This window comes from Drosophila suzukii, chromosome 3 (assembly GCF_043229965.1).
Source record: "Drosophila suzukii chromosome 3, CBGP_Dsuzu_IsoJpt1.0, whole genome shotgun sequence".
NCBI lineage: Eukaryota > Metazoa > Arthropoda > Insecta > Diptera > Drosophilidae > Drosophila > Drosophila suzukii.
In genome coordinates this window covers 75,816,606-75,834,072 of record NC_092082.1, presented here as the reverse complement: position 1 = coordinate 75,834,072, position 17,467 = coordinate 75,816,606, and the positions used below count along the sequence as shown (strand labels likewise).

At 49.7% G+C, this 17,467-nt stretch overlaps 2 protein-coding genes across 3 annotated transcripts; both read right to left on the bottom strand.

Annotated features, from left to right (window-relative positions):
• Positions 1-178: 178 nt before the first annotated feature.
• MtnF (Metallothionein F) lies at positions 179-844 on the bottom strand. Its single transcript, XM_017076684.4, has 2 exons — positions 694-844; positions 179-519 (listed from the first exon to the last, which is right to left on the bottom strand). Exons 1-2 carry the CDS (start codon positions 716-718, stop codon positions 353-355), a joined length of 192 nt encoding a protein of 63 aa, XP_016932173.4. The 5' UTR covers positions 719-844; the 3' UTR covers positions 179-352.
• Positions 845-939: 95 nt separating this feature from the next.
• On the bottom strand, positions 940-16,036 carry puf (ubiquitinyl hydrolase 1 puf). Of its 2 annotated transcripts, none has more exons than XM_070995579.1 (20): positions 15,677-16,036; positions 14,554-15,591; positions 13,530-14,241; positions 12,562-13,468; positions 11,592-12,478; positions 8,163-11,435; positions 7,883-8,069; positions 7,169-7,821; positions 6,983-7,106; positions 6,734-6,921; positions 6,406-6,676; positions 6,158-6,340; positions 5,527-5,926; positions 5,359-5,464; positions 5,121-5,296; positions 4,854-5,040; positions 4,440-4,792; positions 3,407-4,376; positions 3,006-3,343; positions 940-2,932 (listed from the first exon to the last, which is right to left on the bottom strand). In XM_070995579.1, the coding sequence occupies exons 1-20, from the start codon at positions 15,717-15,719 to the stop codon at positions 2,169-2,171; spliced, it is 11,760 nt and encodes a 3,919-aa protein (XP_070851680.1). In that variant the 5' UTR covers positions 15,720-16,036; the 3' UTR covers positions 940-2,168. The 2 variants fall into 2 exon arrangements, with proteins under 2 accessions (XP_070851680.1, XP_070851681.1); XM_070995580.1 differs by having other exon boundaries at positions 940-2,902; positions 15,677-16,034.
• Positions 16,037-17,467: the final 1,431 nt, after the last annotated feature.

The following is a 17,467-nucleotide window of genomic DNA, read 5'->3' as shown; positions in this document are numbered from 1 at the left end:
TATAGAATTCCATAAGCAATCTATGTATAAACAGAGTGCACATTGTTGTTGGCTGGTTTTGCTAAGCGCCTCATTTTGCCACCTTTTGTTATTTAAAATTAATTTACAAAAAATAAATAAATAAAAACGAAAAAAAAACAAATCATTGCCACCCATTAAAGTTGAACACAAAGAGCAATGCTGGTATAGGTCATTAGTTTATCTTGTGCAGTAAAAGTGTAGAAGTCTTGGTTTTGATTCGATTAAACAATAAATGTATTTAATGATAACAGCTCACTAGCAGTTATGGCCATCGAGAAATAAAAGGAACGAAAATGTATTTTTTCTCTGACATCAATGGGTATATTGGCCTCTACTTCTTGTCGCCGCAGCATTTTCCCTTGGCATCACCCCCCGCGGTGTCGCCACCCTTCTTGCAACATTCGCCGGAGGGGGCGGCATTTGCGGGATTGCATCTGCATTGTCCGGGATTTTGGCACTTGCAGCTCTCGCCGCACTTTTCCGGGGTGCATTTGCATTCTGGAAAGGAATGGAGTTTATATTGCTTTAACGATACAGATTATTAAGAAGGAAACTGGCTTTATTGATTATAAAGAAAATGTTGTCCAGTGACTTCATTATAGAAACCTTTTTTTGATATACTGTATCTACGATATCTGTAAACATCTACCACTAATCTAATATTCAACTCACCTTTACCGCAACCGACACAAGGCATTTTTGTACAAATTTTCTTTCGTAAACTTCGGTTCTCCTAATTTAAATCCAAATAGTACACTGAATTTTTATGGACTGGTATTTGGGGTGGCACTTTTCCGGAATTTGGCATTTAGGGCAGCGCATGCGTGTCACACAATTTTCCGGAATAGAACACTCGATTTCAAGAGCAACAGGTTGGATGCAATCGGTCATTTGCCCGACCGAATAAATACCATTCCATTTGTTTCAATTACATATCATTTAAATTTATTATTCTCATGATTTGTTTTGGGTGTGATTTAGTTTCTGATTTTTTTGTTTTTCAACATTACATTGTGGGGATTTCGATCGCTTATGTTCTTCTGTGGACTTAAAACTATCAATATACGCGACCCGTTTTGGGGCTGGCCAGTTACTTTATTTAAAGTTATCATTTTTGTCCTGTTGTGTTTCACCTGGGACAACAACTCTCTACACTCCTTACGTTCTAAACATTACAATTTATCCTTATCGGATGTGAACTTAACACTGTTCGATTGGTTTGCGTTATGCGATTTACATTGAAAATGATTATGACATATTTTAACACATCCAATATTTAAAATGTTTCGTTAAGTTCTATTATAATAATATCTGTTCATTTCTAACGTATCGCTTAAGTGCATTTGGGGGTAGGAAAAGGCGAGAAAAGAAGGTAAGCAAATGTTCTTAGCATCGTTTTATAAATGATACTTAATCGATCTAATACAACATATATAGATATTAGCGTCTCGTAAGCCGTTTCATTGATCTTCTTCAACTGCTCTCGTTCAAACATTTAATTTGTAGTTTTAATGCTGCCTCTAATTCAACTGCTTTACCGCTTTCCTTTTTTTTGGCATAACAAATTTCTCCATCGGATTGTTTAAACTTTTTTCGTAACTATCCATATAAAAGGGGATCGTTTACGGGTTCTCTTCTCTGCGGGGGACGTTGCGTGCATGATAGTCTTATATTAGTTACATTTATATCTATATATTGAATATAATTGTGGGCCGGTCGGGTATGTTTATGGGGTGTTTGCGTGTGGGGCTTGAATGTGTGTGTTACGTTGCTATTTGTTGTTAAGCTTAACTAAGTATCTATTAGCCCCGAACCAGTCTCCACTTTCCGTTTCTGTTATTCTCGGAAAATAGATCTTCTTAGCACTTTCTATCTGCCTGGAAAAGGGATATAAAGGCATGGGAGCTTATAGCTTGTGTCGCTCTGAATCGCCAATATTAGTCTGTCTGATTTGTGTGTGTGTGCCTGGGTTCGCGCCCAAGCCAACCATTAGCACCAACCTTGGGTTGCTTACGTGTACCTAACAATGACCTTTGGCCACAAAATTCTTACAGGTTAGGAGCTCAGCCGTGGTCAGCTCCCGGCGCCCATTATCAGTCCAGTGGCTTGCCGAAAAACAAAATGCTGAGCAAATCGTTGAATGACAACTAAATCTGTGTAGGACTCGCCGCCTGGGACGTGGACGCGACGGCTGCGGAGGGAGCGGGCGAGGGATTCGCGGGGGCAGTGTCTGCGCTATTGGCCGCTGGCGGGGATTCGGTCGGTTGGCTGCCATTGGTCTGACTCGCCTTCGTTGATGGCTCCTCCGCCCCTGCCTCCGTCTCCATGTTGCACCGCGTATCGCTCGCCTCGGGCATCGGCTCGGGCGGAGTGCAAGCTCCCTTGGGACGGGACAACTTTACAGCGGCCGCTGCCGATGTGGAAGCCTCGCCACATGGTTCCTCGTTGGGTTCCTTAGTGGCCCCCGCACTGGGCACATTTGAATCCCGCTTGAGAATGGCAAAAATGCTCTGAATATACGACTCCATGGTGATCAGCGTGATTAAACGCTTTTCACGCTCCTCGTTGAGGCGATCCTGTGCGGTTTTCTTGTTCGACGCCTTCTTGTTGCGCTTGGGCGTCGGCTGTAGCTCATCCTCCAGCTCGGTCTCGTCGTCGGAAGAGGGAATTGACGTCTTCTCCATCTGCTCATCGTCGCTGCCGGCGGGAGTGGGTGGTTTGGTGCCGTCAGTTACTGCCTCCGAGTTACCGCTGGACTCCATGGACACATCTGCTGGTTTGTCGGCATCTATTGAGTTTGCATTCTCGCCCTCCGATTGGGCCTGATCCTTTTCCTTATCCTTCTGGGCATCGCGTTTCTGCTTCTTGTTCGGAAATGGATCTGCGAATAAGGGACACGGTGATAAAAGCTCTACAATTTCAGCGTACTTAAATACTCCACAAAGTTTAAGAAAATTAACTACATTTAGGAATAGATAACATACCCCGCTCCGACTCCTTCCTGAATCTCTCGCTCTTGTTCTGCAGTGCTCTCAGGGATCCTCGCAGCTCCTTGCGTACTGAGGCCGGTACTCCAGTGGCCTGGGCAATGATACGGATGGCAAAAAGATCGCCGCACAGCTCGTCGATGTCGTCCTTGGAGTGCATTCCATAGTTGATCGTGTAGATCATGCGGGCTACCGGCAACTGGGCGGCAACCTTGTGGTAGTAGAGCTCCAGAAACTCGCGCACGCAGGCGTCCTTTAACATGCTTCGTTCGTCCCTCAGGACATTGTGTAGGTACTCCACCAACAGTTGATTCTTCACCAGCAGCTCAACATATCTAAGGAAAGATAAAAGGATGTTTAGGTAAAATACATCGAATTAAAAAACAACTTTTTCTTACTTGTGCGTCAGTGCATTGTTGTGTATGCCCACCCAGAATTTTGGGAAGTAGTTAAAGTGCAGCGGCGTGGACTCAATGGCTACCAAGCATTGAAGCTTGACTAGCGTGTCGTTTAGAGTACCCGTGTTAACACACATGCGCATCATGACATCGATGAAGTCATGGTAGGGTCTGTAGAACGACTCCACCTGAACGTCGTAGTCTGCATCGAGACCGCGAGGCGTGAGCTCTGCCAAAGCGATGCACATCTGTACCATGGGACGTGGTGGACGGGGTGAATTCTTCGCTCCCAAGGGCCAAGGCGTGTGCTTTGCGCCGCGACGCGGGAAGTAGGGTCCCAGGGGACCGATTGCGTTGGGAGCATTCGCCACGGACAGATGACAATTAATGAGGATGGGCGCCAGAATGCTGATGGTTTCCAGGCTGGTGTTGCGCACCAGCTCCTTGAGCACTTCCAAAGCCATGCGACTGATCTCCGGCGAGTTGAAGGTGTTGAGTAGCGTAGCCAGCCGCTTAACTGCGTCCGGCAGTGCCTTGGCCAGGGCAGAGTGCTGGTGCTGCTGCCGCAGGAAATGCTGTTGCTGGAACTGCATCTGTTGCAACTGCTGCAGTTGCAGGTGCTGCTGCATCTGTTGTTGAAGCTGTTTCTCCTTCTGCTGCGGCGTCTGGGGTGCTTGTGTTTGGCTTTGAGATTGTTGCTGCTGTTTCTGCAGCATCTGTTGCTGTTGCAACTGCAACTGCTGCTCCAGCTGCTGTTGTTGCTGCTGCTGCTTCTTCTGTGCCGGGCTGTCGGTGCGTGTTCGCAGCGTGGCCAGGAGGAGCAGCATCTCGCCCAGAAGATCGAACAGGTCCCCAGCCACATGGCAGGCGGTGGCCTCGTGATGCATGGAATGTAGCGTGTGCAGCGCCTCAAAGCACATCTCAATGCCGCCATTGAAGATCACCATGGTGCGATCTTCCTCATTGTCCACTGTAGAGAAAAACAAATACATTAAATATAGTCTTGTGTCAGTTTTCGAATCACTTTTCTAACCAAGTATCTTAAGAGCACTGATCAGCGTGGACCAAGAGACTCGAGCATCCAGGCTGCTGGTGTAGGACACGATCACCGCCCTCCTAAACTGGGTCACATCGAGCTTCTCCTGCTCACTGGCATCCGGATGACGGGTGGCGAACAGCGCCATCAGCTTGAAGAGCTCATCCACGGCAGCAGCGTACTGCGTGGGATGGGGAGTGATGTTCTTAAAGGCCCACTGGAGGTTCTGATGCTGGGACAGCTGGCGGGTGAGGGCTCGGCTCTGCTCACAGCACAGTCGGAGGAGTCCGTAGTAGGCGGGCAGCATGGAACGGTTGTAGGTGACTATCTCCGCGTCGTCATGGTCGGCCCTAATAGGTAATCATTGGGGTTAACAAAGGTCTATCTGGGCAGAAGAAATGAACTCCTTACAGTATATAATTAAATGCAATGTTGCGCGTGATCTCTGGGCAGTTGGCAACCTGGGCAGCATTCTCCGGACAGTCCACCAGCGAATGGTGCCAGAAGGTTAAAAGTGCGTGCTTGTTGTGATGGGCCGGAACACTGGGCTCCGAGAGGCGTGGATGAAACAGCTCCCATAGGGAGCGCATGAACGAACCTATCTGCAAGTGGCAACAAGAAGGGCCCATTTAGTACGGAACAGATCGGTCTTATAGGGAGAAATTGCCGCTGCCAAACTTGCCATTAGTTTTTCAGTCTTTGAAACCATACAATAGCTGAGAAGGTTAAAGTAGGCGGTCAGCTTGGTGGTGCCATGGGCTCCGATGTCCGCATAGACGCGTGCAGGACGCAACAGTCGCAGGAGTAGCGTAATCACCTGGTGCAGCACAGCCTGGGCATCGCTGTTGATGTCGCTGCGGGAAGTTAGGCAAGACAATTAAAGGTTTGTAATATTATTAAATTCCGTATCACTTACCGATAGCTGTGTGGATTGAGGGCCAGCAGCTTGTGTTGTGAGTGGGCGCGGAAATTGGCCCGGAAGGGCTGCGAGGGCACCAGTGCCACCAGCAGAAAGGCGGCAGCTGGAATAAAGCCGGGGGAATCAGTAGGACCAGCCCCCGATCGGAAACTTCCGACGTCTTACCGTTCCGCACACGCGTGTTATCATGGGCTAGCAGGAATTGCTCGAGCCACTGCTCGGCTGATTGAAGGATCCAGGCGTGGGCGATCTTGTTCTTGGTGGCCTGCAGCGAGAGCCAGTCGAGTACGGACTGTGGGCAATACTCGGCTGCGTCCCACATGCGCGGCAGGATCAGCTGGGTGAAGCAGGGCAGGCCCACGGGACCGCCCTGCGTCTCGGTGAGCAGGGTGAGCAGCTTGAAGAAGGGCGCGCACAGCTCTGTGTGCTTGGTCACCGAGGCGAAGAGCATCCCGATGATTTGGGTAGCCAGGCGCTCGTCCCAGCGACAAAGCGCGTGGATTAAATGCTTGGTCTGGTGCGGATTAATGCCGTCCTTTATTTGTTGGTACAAAAATGGAAACCCCTACGAAATATAAGCGAAACATTTAACAAAGAGCAGGGAACTTTGAACAGAGGAAACACAATTGGTAATGGAATTTGTATGGCAATTTTTTATCTTGACTATGGGAATTCGGTTTCGGAATGGTGGTGCTGATGGATTGATTGGTGAGGTGCTTGGTATTGGAAATGGAATGCTTGAATGGTGGATTGATTATACGGAAAAGACAGCCTTTTCCAATTTTTTGAGTATAACCTTGCCGCCGGCGATTGCAGTAAAGTCTTTGGGCGAGAGCCGAAGCCGGAAGTCGGGTCCTCGCGATCTCTCCACTAAGCTGGCACACAGCGCAATCATTTTGTCCAGGGACGCGGGTCGCATCTTGTCTACGGACAGTGCCTCGTCCGAGGAGTTGTCTTCGTTGTCAGAGCTTATGTCTATCTGCTTCGGAGAAAGAAAACCATATAAATAACCATCTTAGGTGCGAATCACCCTGATCAACTAACGCTGTCCGTTTGCTTGTGTCCCAGATAGAAGTCCACCAGGCTCTTGAGTATCCCGATGCGTAGCAAGTACATAGCCTCCTCGTCACCCATGCGCGAAAACTCGCACAACAGTCCAAAGTACTCAGACAGGTGACGCAGGTTTGCTCGGGCGCCGTGTTCCAGAAGCGCGATTAGCGAGCCGATGAAGCGGGTGACACAAGAGGCCTGACCAATCAACTCCTTGTCATCCTCGTCCGTTTCCACATCCAGATAAAGATCGGCATGTGAAGCGCTGTCGGGATAATAAATTCATAAGTATTAAATCAATGATATACAATATTTTACTTACCGCAATTGCTGGATGACATGGATAACCAAACGCTGGAACATTTGGCGAACCATTTGATTGGGACACTGGATTAGGACTTGCACCGGCCAGTAAGGCTCCAGCGACATGTGCGACAGGAACCACTCGCAGGCCTCCTGGCTGGCATTGAACTGCTTGGTCAGCAGCTCCACCCAGGGCACCATGGTGGGCTATAAAAAGAAGGTAACGCATGATGATACACTTTTCCAGCTTCACCGAGAGTTAACCCACCTTTTCCTTGGCATGAATAAAAGTCTCAATAAAGAACGACACCGACAACTTGGCCGCCATACAGGTTACGTCCGCCTCCGATATTAAAGACTGCGGTATGTGGCCACATATCTGCCACATAAAGCTGTCGAAGAAGAAAACAATTTGATACAAAGCGAAATACAGGAAAATTATAGCAAACTTTACTTGAAATAAGTGTGTTCGAAGATGTTGCGATCCTGCAGGAACTGTCGGTTGTCCTGCCAGATCCAATCCTCCAGCTCCTTGTTCAACAATGGACGAAATAGTTGCAGCTTCTGGGCAGCCTTCGACGTGGAAGGCTGTTGGTCATTGCTGGCTTTGTTGTGGCTATTGTTGCTTGGCTTATGATTATCACAATTGGCTGTTTCTTGCTTTTCCTCCTCACTGCTCTCGTTCGTCTTCTCTGCGTCCTTTTTATCAGTCTCTGATTTTTTTTCGCCCTCTGTTGATAGCGAATCAGATTCCTTTTTCTCAGGCTCATCCTGTTTCGCTTTGGCCTCCGTAATATCTTCCTTTACTGCGGTCTCGTTGGCATCTTTCTCCTCCTTGGCAGGCTGCTCCTTGTCTTTCGCCTCGTCTTCCACCTCCACATCATCATCTGCCTTAATATCGCTGGAGCTGGTCTCCATTTTAGTGGGCTCCTCCGCCTCGGATTTCTCCTCCACTGTGGGACTGGGCGTTGGTGTAACTAGCAGCTCGGAATGCCGCCGCTGCAGGTGCTCTGGCAATCGGCGCTCGTAAAACAGCATATAGGCGGAGTTGGTTTTCTCGAAGCTGAAGTCCAGATATTTCTCTGTCACTGAGTCGTAGGTTTTGCTCTGCAAGTTGAAACACAAATGTAAGATTTTGCGAGATTTTAATGAAAATCCATTTACTCACCGTCATCTCCCCGCCAAAACACTCGGCTGCTATCTGTGATGGATCAAAGGGCTTCACTTCGGCATCGTTGAAAAGGAACCAGCGCTCGTGTGGATGGTAACTGGTCTTCGTGCGCTCCTTGATAAAGCTGTAGTAGTGGCCCCCATCCGCCGTGCCCGTGTGGACAGTGACGCCCACCAGCTCATACCTGCCGAAGATCAACCATAAATGAGCATTAGAGTTGTTCAATATCGCACTAAGGGTTCGGAAAATCATCCCAAAATAAAGCAAAAGTACTTACTCGTAGCACTCCTCAATATCGGCATCAAGTGTGGCCTCCGCCTTTTCGTTGTCATTCTCATCGCCTCCACCATCTGCTCCTTCGTTCTCCCGCTGGCGTCTCTCTCGCTCCTCCTTGTACTGCTGAGGCATCAAGGTCTTCTCCACATAGTGGCACATGTTCAGTCGCAGCGGGAAAGAGAAGTGGGTGTTGACCTTCTCCTTGAGCATGGTGACCATATTGAACGTGTAGCGCATGGTGTTGAAACACAAGATCTGGGGGAGCTTCTTGAAGCAGGCCCGTTTCTCAGCTCGAACCTTTTTGCCGCACTGGGAGCAGGTGTACATGTTGTCGCCCTCTAGCGTATCTTTCACGGTGACCTCGTCCAGAGATTCCTGAAGATTGCGCATGTCTGCCACCTGGCATCGCACCGTGTAGAAGTCCTCGGCCGTTCGAGAGACGTGACCGCAGTCCAGGGAGACCACATTGTTGCTCAAGGAGCCACAGAAGAGCCTCTTCACGAGGTGCTTCAAATCGGGCGTCATATCCTCCAGTTTGGACACCAGATCAATGAAGAACTCCGCCATATCTTTTTGCTCGCCCGTGTTCAGCGGCTGGTGATCCATTTGGTACACACGGCAAAAGCTTCGTGGGTTGTAAGACTTCCGTTCCGATTCCAGCAGATAGGCAAACATTCGTTGTAGTTCCAGGAGAGTGGGTCCGTGCTTACGGGCAGCTGTGGGCGGAACTCGCAAAACTGCTGCACGCGCTTGTGGCATCATGTACAAGTGCTGGACGCAAGAAGCCATATAGCAAGTGGCTCCTAAATTAGTCAGTCCCACGTAACCGCATTCTGATCTGCCCTCATCCCGTGGCCAGTAATCCCAGGGATACGGCTGCTTCGGTCCGGACTTGTGCTGAGCCAAAAGACGCCCATGCAGATACCCGTAGTTGGTGGCGCACCCACGGCACAGTTCAACCAGGAGATCGTACGCGGAAGCCCGAGATGATGCTGATTTGCACTTCGGCTTCTGCCGATCCGCCGGCGAGGGCATGTCGAACAGGAAGCCAATCAGCTGCTCAATGAAGGATAGTGCCTTGGGGGTGTACTTAAAGGTGGTGTCGTACTTGATTAGATTAGACATAAGGTTCAGAAGTCCCACCAATCCATCGTCCTGGTAGCCATGACGCAACTCGTAATATTCTCGGGTAAGAATGCTTTGCGAGATGCTTTCGCACAGCATTTCAATGTCGATGTGCTCTTCGGCCACCATTTCAGGCGAAAGAGTGTCCACCAATCTGGCCAGCAACCAGAAGTAGTCGCGGCAGGCGGGTCCATACGGATCTTTGCCTTCCTCGGATAGCAGAAACTGAGTGGGCTGGGTGCCCGAGCTCATCTGTTCGGCCAAGGGCAGCAGGGCGATCAGCTTGTGCAGCAGTGGAGCCAACAATAGGCGATAACTGTGTGCGTTTCCCAAGCAAATACGGTAAAGTCCCGCGCAAATCTCACGGCGCACAGCGGGTTCAGGATCCTCCAGGATGAACTTCTGCAGCCAACGGCAGTGATCGGTATCCGACTGGGCCCAAAGAAGCCTTCTAGCTTCCGCCGAGGCGTGCACAAAACTCACCAGGATGTTCATGGCGAACTGGATGAGCTGCGCTCTGCCCCAAAAACCGGTGCGCAAGTGCTGGAACTGATAGGGGAATACCAGTGGATTGGCAGAAGACGCCTGATGCTGCTGGTGAACTTCGTCGTTGAGAATCGATGAGAGACGGGTAAGGCATTCTGGCACCTCCATCAACTGCAGCATAAACGGATGCGGACGTGACATAAGAACATGGGCATCCGCCGACTGCAGCTCCTCGAATCCCAAAAGCCAGAGTATGCGTAACAGACTGGCCAGGCAATCGTGGCGCCATTCATTTAAAGCCAGCTCCTTGGGATGTGCGCTTTGTTGCAATTGACCACCGCTGAAAATCTCGTAGAGATGCCGAAGGCCACCACACTTCACGAACGCCTCACTCCACTTATTGTCGCCCCTTTCCATCACGGAAAGTGGAGGTGGTGGTGGAGTAGGGGACGGCGGGGTGGAGCAACCCACTGGACGTTCCTTTTCCTGCTCAAAAGCTTCGCTCTTCTTTTGCCGCTTGCTGTGCTGCTTCGGCTGGTTTTCCTTGTCGCCGCCGCTGCTACTGCTAGCTTCCGTCTCTACATCCTGCAAACCAGATGCGGGAGTGGGTGTCAATGGGGCCTCTACCTCACACAGTTGCTCCTTGCCTTGCTTGACCTCTGGAGGCGGTGGCGGCGGCTGCTCGTTGCTATTTCGCCGTCTCCCCATCGAGGACTTCTTGCCTCGTACCTGCTCCGGTGGATGTCCCATGGACAGGTTTCCGTTGGACTCGCCGCGTCTGGAACTGGTTAGAGCCAGGCTCTCCACAATATGCAGCGAGTACATGAACTTCTGCAGGTTGTTCGGATCGAGAAGATCTTTGAATTTCTGCTTGATCTGCTTGCGCTTTGTGGCCAGCTGCTCCTCTTCTCCGGCAGCATCGAGCTGCTCCAGTTCGCTAAGGTCCGTGACCAGACCCTTGAAGGAGTCTAGGATGTGCGGATTGGTAGGCAACATGGCAAGGATATCCCACACGCGACGGGAGAGCAATTGTGCCTTGGTGTGGTGCTGGGGGTTAACAGTCGATGCTTGTGGTTGCATATCTCCCAGAGTCTGCATTAGGCAGAATAGCTTCTCGAAGTACTTGGGCTGCAGGAGGAGCACCGTAGGCAAACACTCCTTGGGTGGCGGTGGTAGCATTGACGGGTGCTCCAAGTTGGACTCTTTTCGCCTGGCTCCGCGTCCTCCCAACGACACGTATACGATCTGGTTATCCTTGAAGCCAGCATCTCCAAGGCTCCGTTCATCGTAATCCGAGGTAAGTTCTTGTCCCTGGGTGATAATGCGAAGCGGCCCATCGCTGAGAAGCAAACCGAGCACAGGAGCAGCCAAACCAGTTTGCAGACTCTCCCACCACTTGGACACCTCTGCCTTGAGGTCAGCGATTAGGTCACAAGCGTGCATCTGCAACAGGCTCTTCTCAGAGAGTCCTGCCTGCTGTAGCACAATCCGCAAAGGCGGACCAGCTCCCTCATTCTTCAGGTTGCTGTGCGATCCAATTCCTTTACCCTCGATTGCCCAACGGCGCAGGTGGAAGGCATATCGACGCCGAAAAGTATCCAGATGGGTGTTCAGCAAAAGCAATCCGCGCTGTACCCTCATCAAGGCAGTCTCGTCATCGATGCTGAAAGGGAGAACGAATTACCATCATTAATAAGATGCAAATAATATATCTTTCAAGGGTTGTAAATGAAAAAGTTTTAAACTATCACATTTATTTAGTTAACCAAATTCTTTGGATGCCATGCATGGGAGTACAGATTAGCGACTGTCCACTCACCTTTCCAGGGCCGTGGCCGCTTGCACTAGATTTTCCATGCACTGGGAAACGAACTCCTTTTCGAGGCGCAACTGCTGGCCCATGTAGTACATGTTGATGTACTGTATGGCCGCCAGGGAGACATCGTTGCTCTGGGCGCGCAGTGCGATCTTCCAAAGGTGGTACATGCCCACGGCGCTGGCGCTGGCCGAGATCTGTTCACTGTGCTTGTCGTACTCGGCCATAGCGATGCGGGCGAAGCTGCAGAGCTGTTGGAACAGTCCCAATGCCACCATGGAGAACTCCTCAGGACGCAGCTCGGGGAGTTTCTTCAGATATAAATGCTGCAGTGCCTCAATGCCCAGAGCATGCTGGTCACCGCCCTTGGCTTGGGCCTGCAGCCACGAGAAGTAGCAGTCGGCACACTCCGGATCGTGGGCCAGCCACTCCCATAGCGCGTCCAGCTGCTCCAGTGTTAGGCGGAAGCTCTTTGGCGATCCCACCGTCGAGAAGATCGACGATAGGAACTGCAGGCGAACAGAGACTTGTGTCTTGTGGGAGTAGAGCTGGCCGCCAAGCTGCTGCTGCTGTTGCTCCCCATTCTGGGTGATCAGTATCTCTGCATGGCGACGCGCATAGTGGCGTATGTTGTTGAAAAAGCACTGCATCATCCGGTGGTTTCGCTCTGCCCACAGCGTCATCGAATGTGTGTCCGAGGGTCGGAACTGTTGGAACGAGGCGAACAGCTTGGGCAGCAGTCGCAGACTGACAATAACGCTCCGGTTGTTGGCCACGTTGTAAAGGCATCCTTCGATGAACTTCGTCCGCAGTTGGCGGTCCATGTTGAAGCATAGAAGTGTGGCCAGGGCCTTCTCCGCCTCGAGAGCTAGAGATTCGCCCAGTTGTCCCTGCGAGAAGAAATAATCATTAGAAGTTTGTGGTAAACATCATAGTTTATCATTAGAATTAATAAGTAGAACAAGTAACTCACAATTTTATCATCTTGGAGCAGATCCCAGAGCAAAGTGTTCCCCGGCTGGCAGACATCATTTAGTTTGAAGGAGGGCTGCACTGGTGTGCCCCCGGACGTAGAGCTACCCTGGCTCGCTTTCGGTGAATGGTGCTGCTTGCCGGCGGAAGCCACCTCCATCAGATCGACATCAGAGTCCGACTTTGCCTTGGCCGCTGCCACGACGGCGGCGGCTGCGGCGACGCTGGCCTGCCGATTCATCGCCACCAACGTCTGCTGGGCAGTTCCGGTGGCCGCCGCAGCAGCGGCTACAGCAGCTGCAGCAGCCGCCACGTTTGACTCTCCTGATTTCTGCAGAGCCATTGCCGATTGGGCTACCATCATGGCGGCGGCAGCAGCGGCGAAAGCAGGTGGAACGTCCCGACAATTGGCGCGGGAGCTGACCAACTGGGCCAGCTCCTCTTCGCAAGGCGACACGTCCTCGTCATCGAAATCAGCCAAGTTTTTTTCGGATTTGTTGCTCATCGGAGAGGAGTAGCTACCGTCGTTCTCGGCGCCGCTTAGCAGCTCGCTGATGTTAGTCTCAATGGCCCGGATGTAGGGGCCCTCGCCCTGCAGATGCTTCAGCACGGCGGCGGGCACCAACTGACTTGTAGCTCCATCGCTGCACTCGTCGCTATCTGCCAGAAGTTCGCCCTCGCCATCACCATCGCCGTCGGCATCTGCCTCGTCACTGCTGGGTACATCCTCTGCTCCGTCCCAGATCTCGACCAGTTCGTGGGGTAAAATAATCTGCTTGTTTGCCTTTTGGCGGCGTCGCTTGTTGCTTTTCTTGCGGCTGCGGTGCAGCTGTAGCTCCAGGGCGGCCCGCGATTGCAGCTCCTCCTCGCTGCTGGTGTTGTCAATTATATTGACTATGCGATTGTTTCTGGGTAATTTAGATTTATTAATAAATCAAACTTAACAAAATAATAAACAATTATACTTACACCATGTCCACTTTGGCCATATCCTCAGGGCTAATCTGCTTGCCCTTTTCGGTGGTGGGGTCGCAGATGTGCCGCCTATGCCGGGCCTGCTTGCATGGAGTAACTCCATCGATTGGGCTCTTGTTGCCGACACCTCCGCCACCTCCACCGCTGGCGATGCTGCTGTCGTCGGCGCCCACGTGGTCGTCTTCCGTGTTGCTGCCCTCAATGCTGCCGCTGTCGGAACTGGAAGCGGTGACATTGGATCCCAGCAGGTGGTCCTGCATCAGATTTATCTGGCTCCGCGAGCAGTCGCGCGTCCACAGCTGCTTTGTGAGCGCGGATGCGATGTAGATGCTCTGTTCGGTGTGCTCTTTGGGATCCATGCGGCACAGCAGTGAGTAAAGGTGCATGGCCGGACGGGAGGACAGGTTCTTCACCAGCGACGGCAGGATGTCGAAGATCGTCTTGGAGCAGTGCTTCAGCTGGGTGGCCTGCCAGATTAGCTTGATGTCCTCTTCGGAGATCTGGTTCTCCACGGCCAAAAAGTTGAGCAGCACGTGCGCCTGCTTAACGATCTCCACGTGCAGATTCGGACCAAACAGGTGCTGCACTATGTGGTTCTCAGTCAACCAGTTCGCGATGCGCTGTCCAAACAACTCCACTTCGTTGACCGTCTCGGTGGTGCAGATCTCATTGAATAGGTTGATGTGTGCGTTGATCTGGGCCATGCCTGGAAGATATTTCAGATTGTTAAGTGGCAATAACAAATGTATCGAGATAATAGATACTAATTTCTTGATTTTGCTTATGTTAAATATTTAATCATGATATTATGTATCATTGACACTTCTTGGATCTATTTACATTTTCCGAATCGAAGGCTAAAGAAAGTGTCATTTGTTGAAACCAACTCATATCGTATAGCAGTCAGTTGTAAATAAACTCTTTTTATGAATTAATTACTAATAACATGTAAAATAACATAATATAATAATAAATGACACGATCTTTCCATCTCTTGCAATAGGAGCAGAAGACCTACCTGCCAGTCGCATGGTCAGCGTGGTCGATGTGAAGTACTTAAAGGCCAGGGCCAATCCTTCGGTGTCGAAATTGACGGCCACGTCCAACGGGTCCCGCATGGAGGACCACACAAAGTCGGCCATGGCGCGGGTGGCGGCTGATCGAAGGCTCTGGTCCGACAGCTTGCACATGTACTGCAGAATGCGGCTGCGCAGCGGCACAAAGAGCTGCGTATTGCAGTGATAGTTCAGCCAGAGTTTCACATTCGAGACAGCGGCGGTCATCGAGTGGGCAGTGGACACCGGCAGATCGGGGTGCTCGAAGCACAGGGACATGGCGCCAAAGCCGCCCGAGTTGCAGAAAAGGCTCACGTTCCGCAGCAGGAAGATGGGCAGGTCGTTGTCGTGCAGATCGCAGATAAGGGCCAGGTGGTGGGCCTCCTCGGCCTGCAGGTCGTCCAGTCGCGAGTGCATGCCATGCTTGTGGGCGATGTACAGCGGGAAGTTGAGCAGGAACACCTTGGACACGAGCACGAGCAGCTTCTCCACCTCGGGCAGGATCCAGGGCTCCTCGGTGTACTGCAGGTGGGATTTGTGCTGCGTCGAGGGTGCCGGCGGAGGAGGGGGAGTGCAGGGGCCAACCGGCGGTTTCTTCGGTGGACCATCGCCTGAGGCCTGGGCTTCCTCACCAGAAGTGCCGGGTGGCTCCTCCTTCTTCGGTTCTTCCGTCGGAGTGGAAGCATCCTTCCCCTCCGCTTGGGCCACCGCCTCGTCCCGCTGCTGCTCTCGCTGCTGTTGGGCCTGGGCCACCACCTGGGCGGCGCTGGCCGTAAGTCTCTTGTAGTTGTCGATAAGGTGGTCGATGTGCTTCAGGTGCTGCACCGTCAGACAGATGAGCGACTGCACCACTAGGTTGAAGCGGTCGTAGTTCTTGGTGTCCCGGTACAGGCACATGCACTGGCGCTGCGGCCAGGACTGGATGTAGTTGAAGGTGGTCTCGATCTCGCTCTTCAGCAGCAGCTGGAACTTGAGATCCGAGCTGGCCACGCGCACCTCGTCTGGAAGAGGGGAATCGGGATACCATGGGTGAGCGGGGGAAGGGGTTGCGGTCTTTCGCTTTTTTGCGGGGCACTTTTCACTTACACAGCTCCAGGAGATTCTGGAAGTCGGCGCACACCTCGCACATGGTGCTCCACTGGCTGCGGACCGAATTGGGGGCTTCCAGGGGTTAGGGCCGCCTTTGCGGCGGCGACGACTCCTGGCCGTCTAGGGAGAGGAGTCACAGTCTGGGATTCGCTGTCGCTGGCGGAGTCTCGGTCTCGGTTGCGGGCACTTGCTCTTCTCGCTTTTCGTTGGTCGCTCGGCTCGCTCCCGGCGGTCGTGCAATGCCATTTAGGATGGCGCCCTCGCCTCTCAACACGGAACACTGTTTTTCGGCAACAAAAAAATGATAATTCTACACTCGGACATATATATATGGTGGGGATATATATGTATATATATATACAATCACAATCGAAGCAAGGCGCCTATCGTTCTTCGATATCGATGTCAGGAGGCGTTTTTATCGTTTAGCAACAATCACCAGGTGTGCCGGTAATCGAGTTGGCAACTCCACACCGGTCTAGGAGAAAAAGTTGGCAGCTCCACACCGGTCTAGAAATCCAGTTGGCATCCCTTTTTACCTACTTTACACTGAAATAAAACAGAAGGAAAACTAGTTGAATATTAATAACTGCACACTATCTATTACCCTGTAGAGCTGCAAAAACATCGATGGTAGCCCCATCGATAGTCTTGATAGTTTGCGGACTAAACCTCGATTCTATCGCGATAGTATCGCTCATATATAAGCATTGGGGGTATTCATGTAAAACCAATATAATAGGGGTATTTTTTAAAATAAAATATTATTTTCAATTATTGACAATTAAAAACGCAATAAGTTTAAATTCAAGTGAGATCTTTTTAATACATATTTATGAGAAATCAAATAACATTTCTTTGGTTAAAAACCAATTTGGCTGTCTTTCCATCTTTGGTCCTCTCAAAAAGATCCCACACCGAACTTCCAAGCCGGTTGACCTTTTTTAACGACTTTTCTCCTTGCACGTTGCACACGATTCCCGCATCCTGCTCCACACCCTGCTTCACATTCTGCTCCTAACCTTGTCTCCACCAATAGTTTCATGAAGAATATATGTGAATTTCAGTTCTTTATATTTAATTACGTTTCGTTATTCAAATGCATTTTAATTATGTTTCGTTATTTAAATGCATTTTAATTACGTTTCATTATTTAAATGCATTTTAATTACGTTTCGTTATTTAAATGCATTTTAATTACGTTTCATTATTTAAATGCATTTTAATTACGTTTCATTATTTAAATGCATTTTAATTACGTTTCGTTATTCAAATGCATTTTAATTATGTTTCGTTATTTAAATGCATTTTAATTACGTTTCATTATTTAAATGCATTTTAATTACGTTTCGTTATTCAAATGCATTTTAATTATGTTTCGTTATTTAAATGCATTTTAATTACGTTTCATTATTAAAGTACAGTTTAATTACGTTTTATTATTGAAATTCAATTTAATTACGTTTCGTTATTTAAATGCATTTTAATTACGTTTCATTATTTAAATGCATTTTAATTACGTTTCTTATTCAAATGCATTTTAATTATGTTTCGTTATTTAAATGCATTTTAATTACGTTTCGTTATTTAAATGCATTTTAATTACGTTTCGTTATTCAAATGCATTTTAATTATGTTTCGTTATTCAAATGCATTTTAATTATGTTTCGTTATTCAAATGCATTTTAATTATGTTTCGTTATTTAAATGCATTTTAATTACGTTTCATTATTAAAGTACAGTTTAATTACGTTTCCTTATTCAATTGCATTTTAATTACGTTTCGTT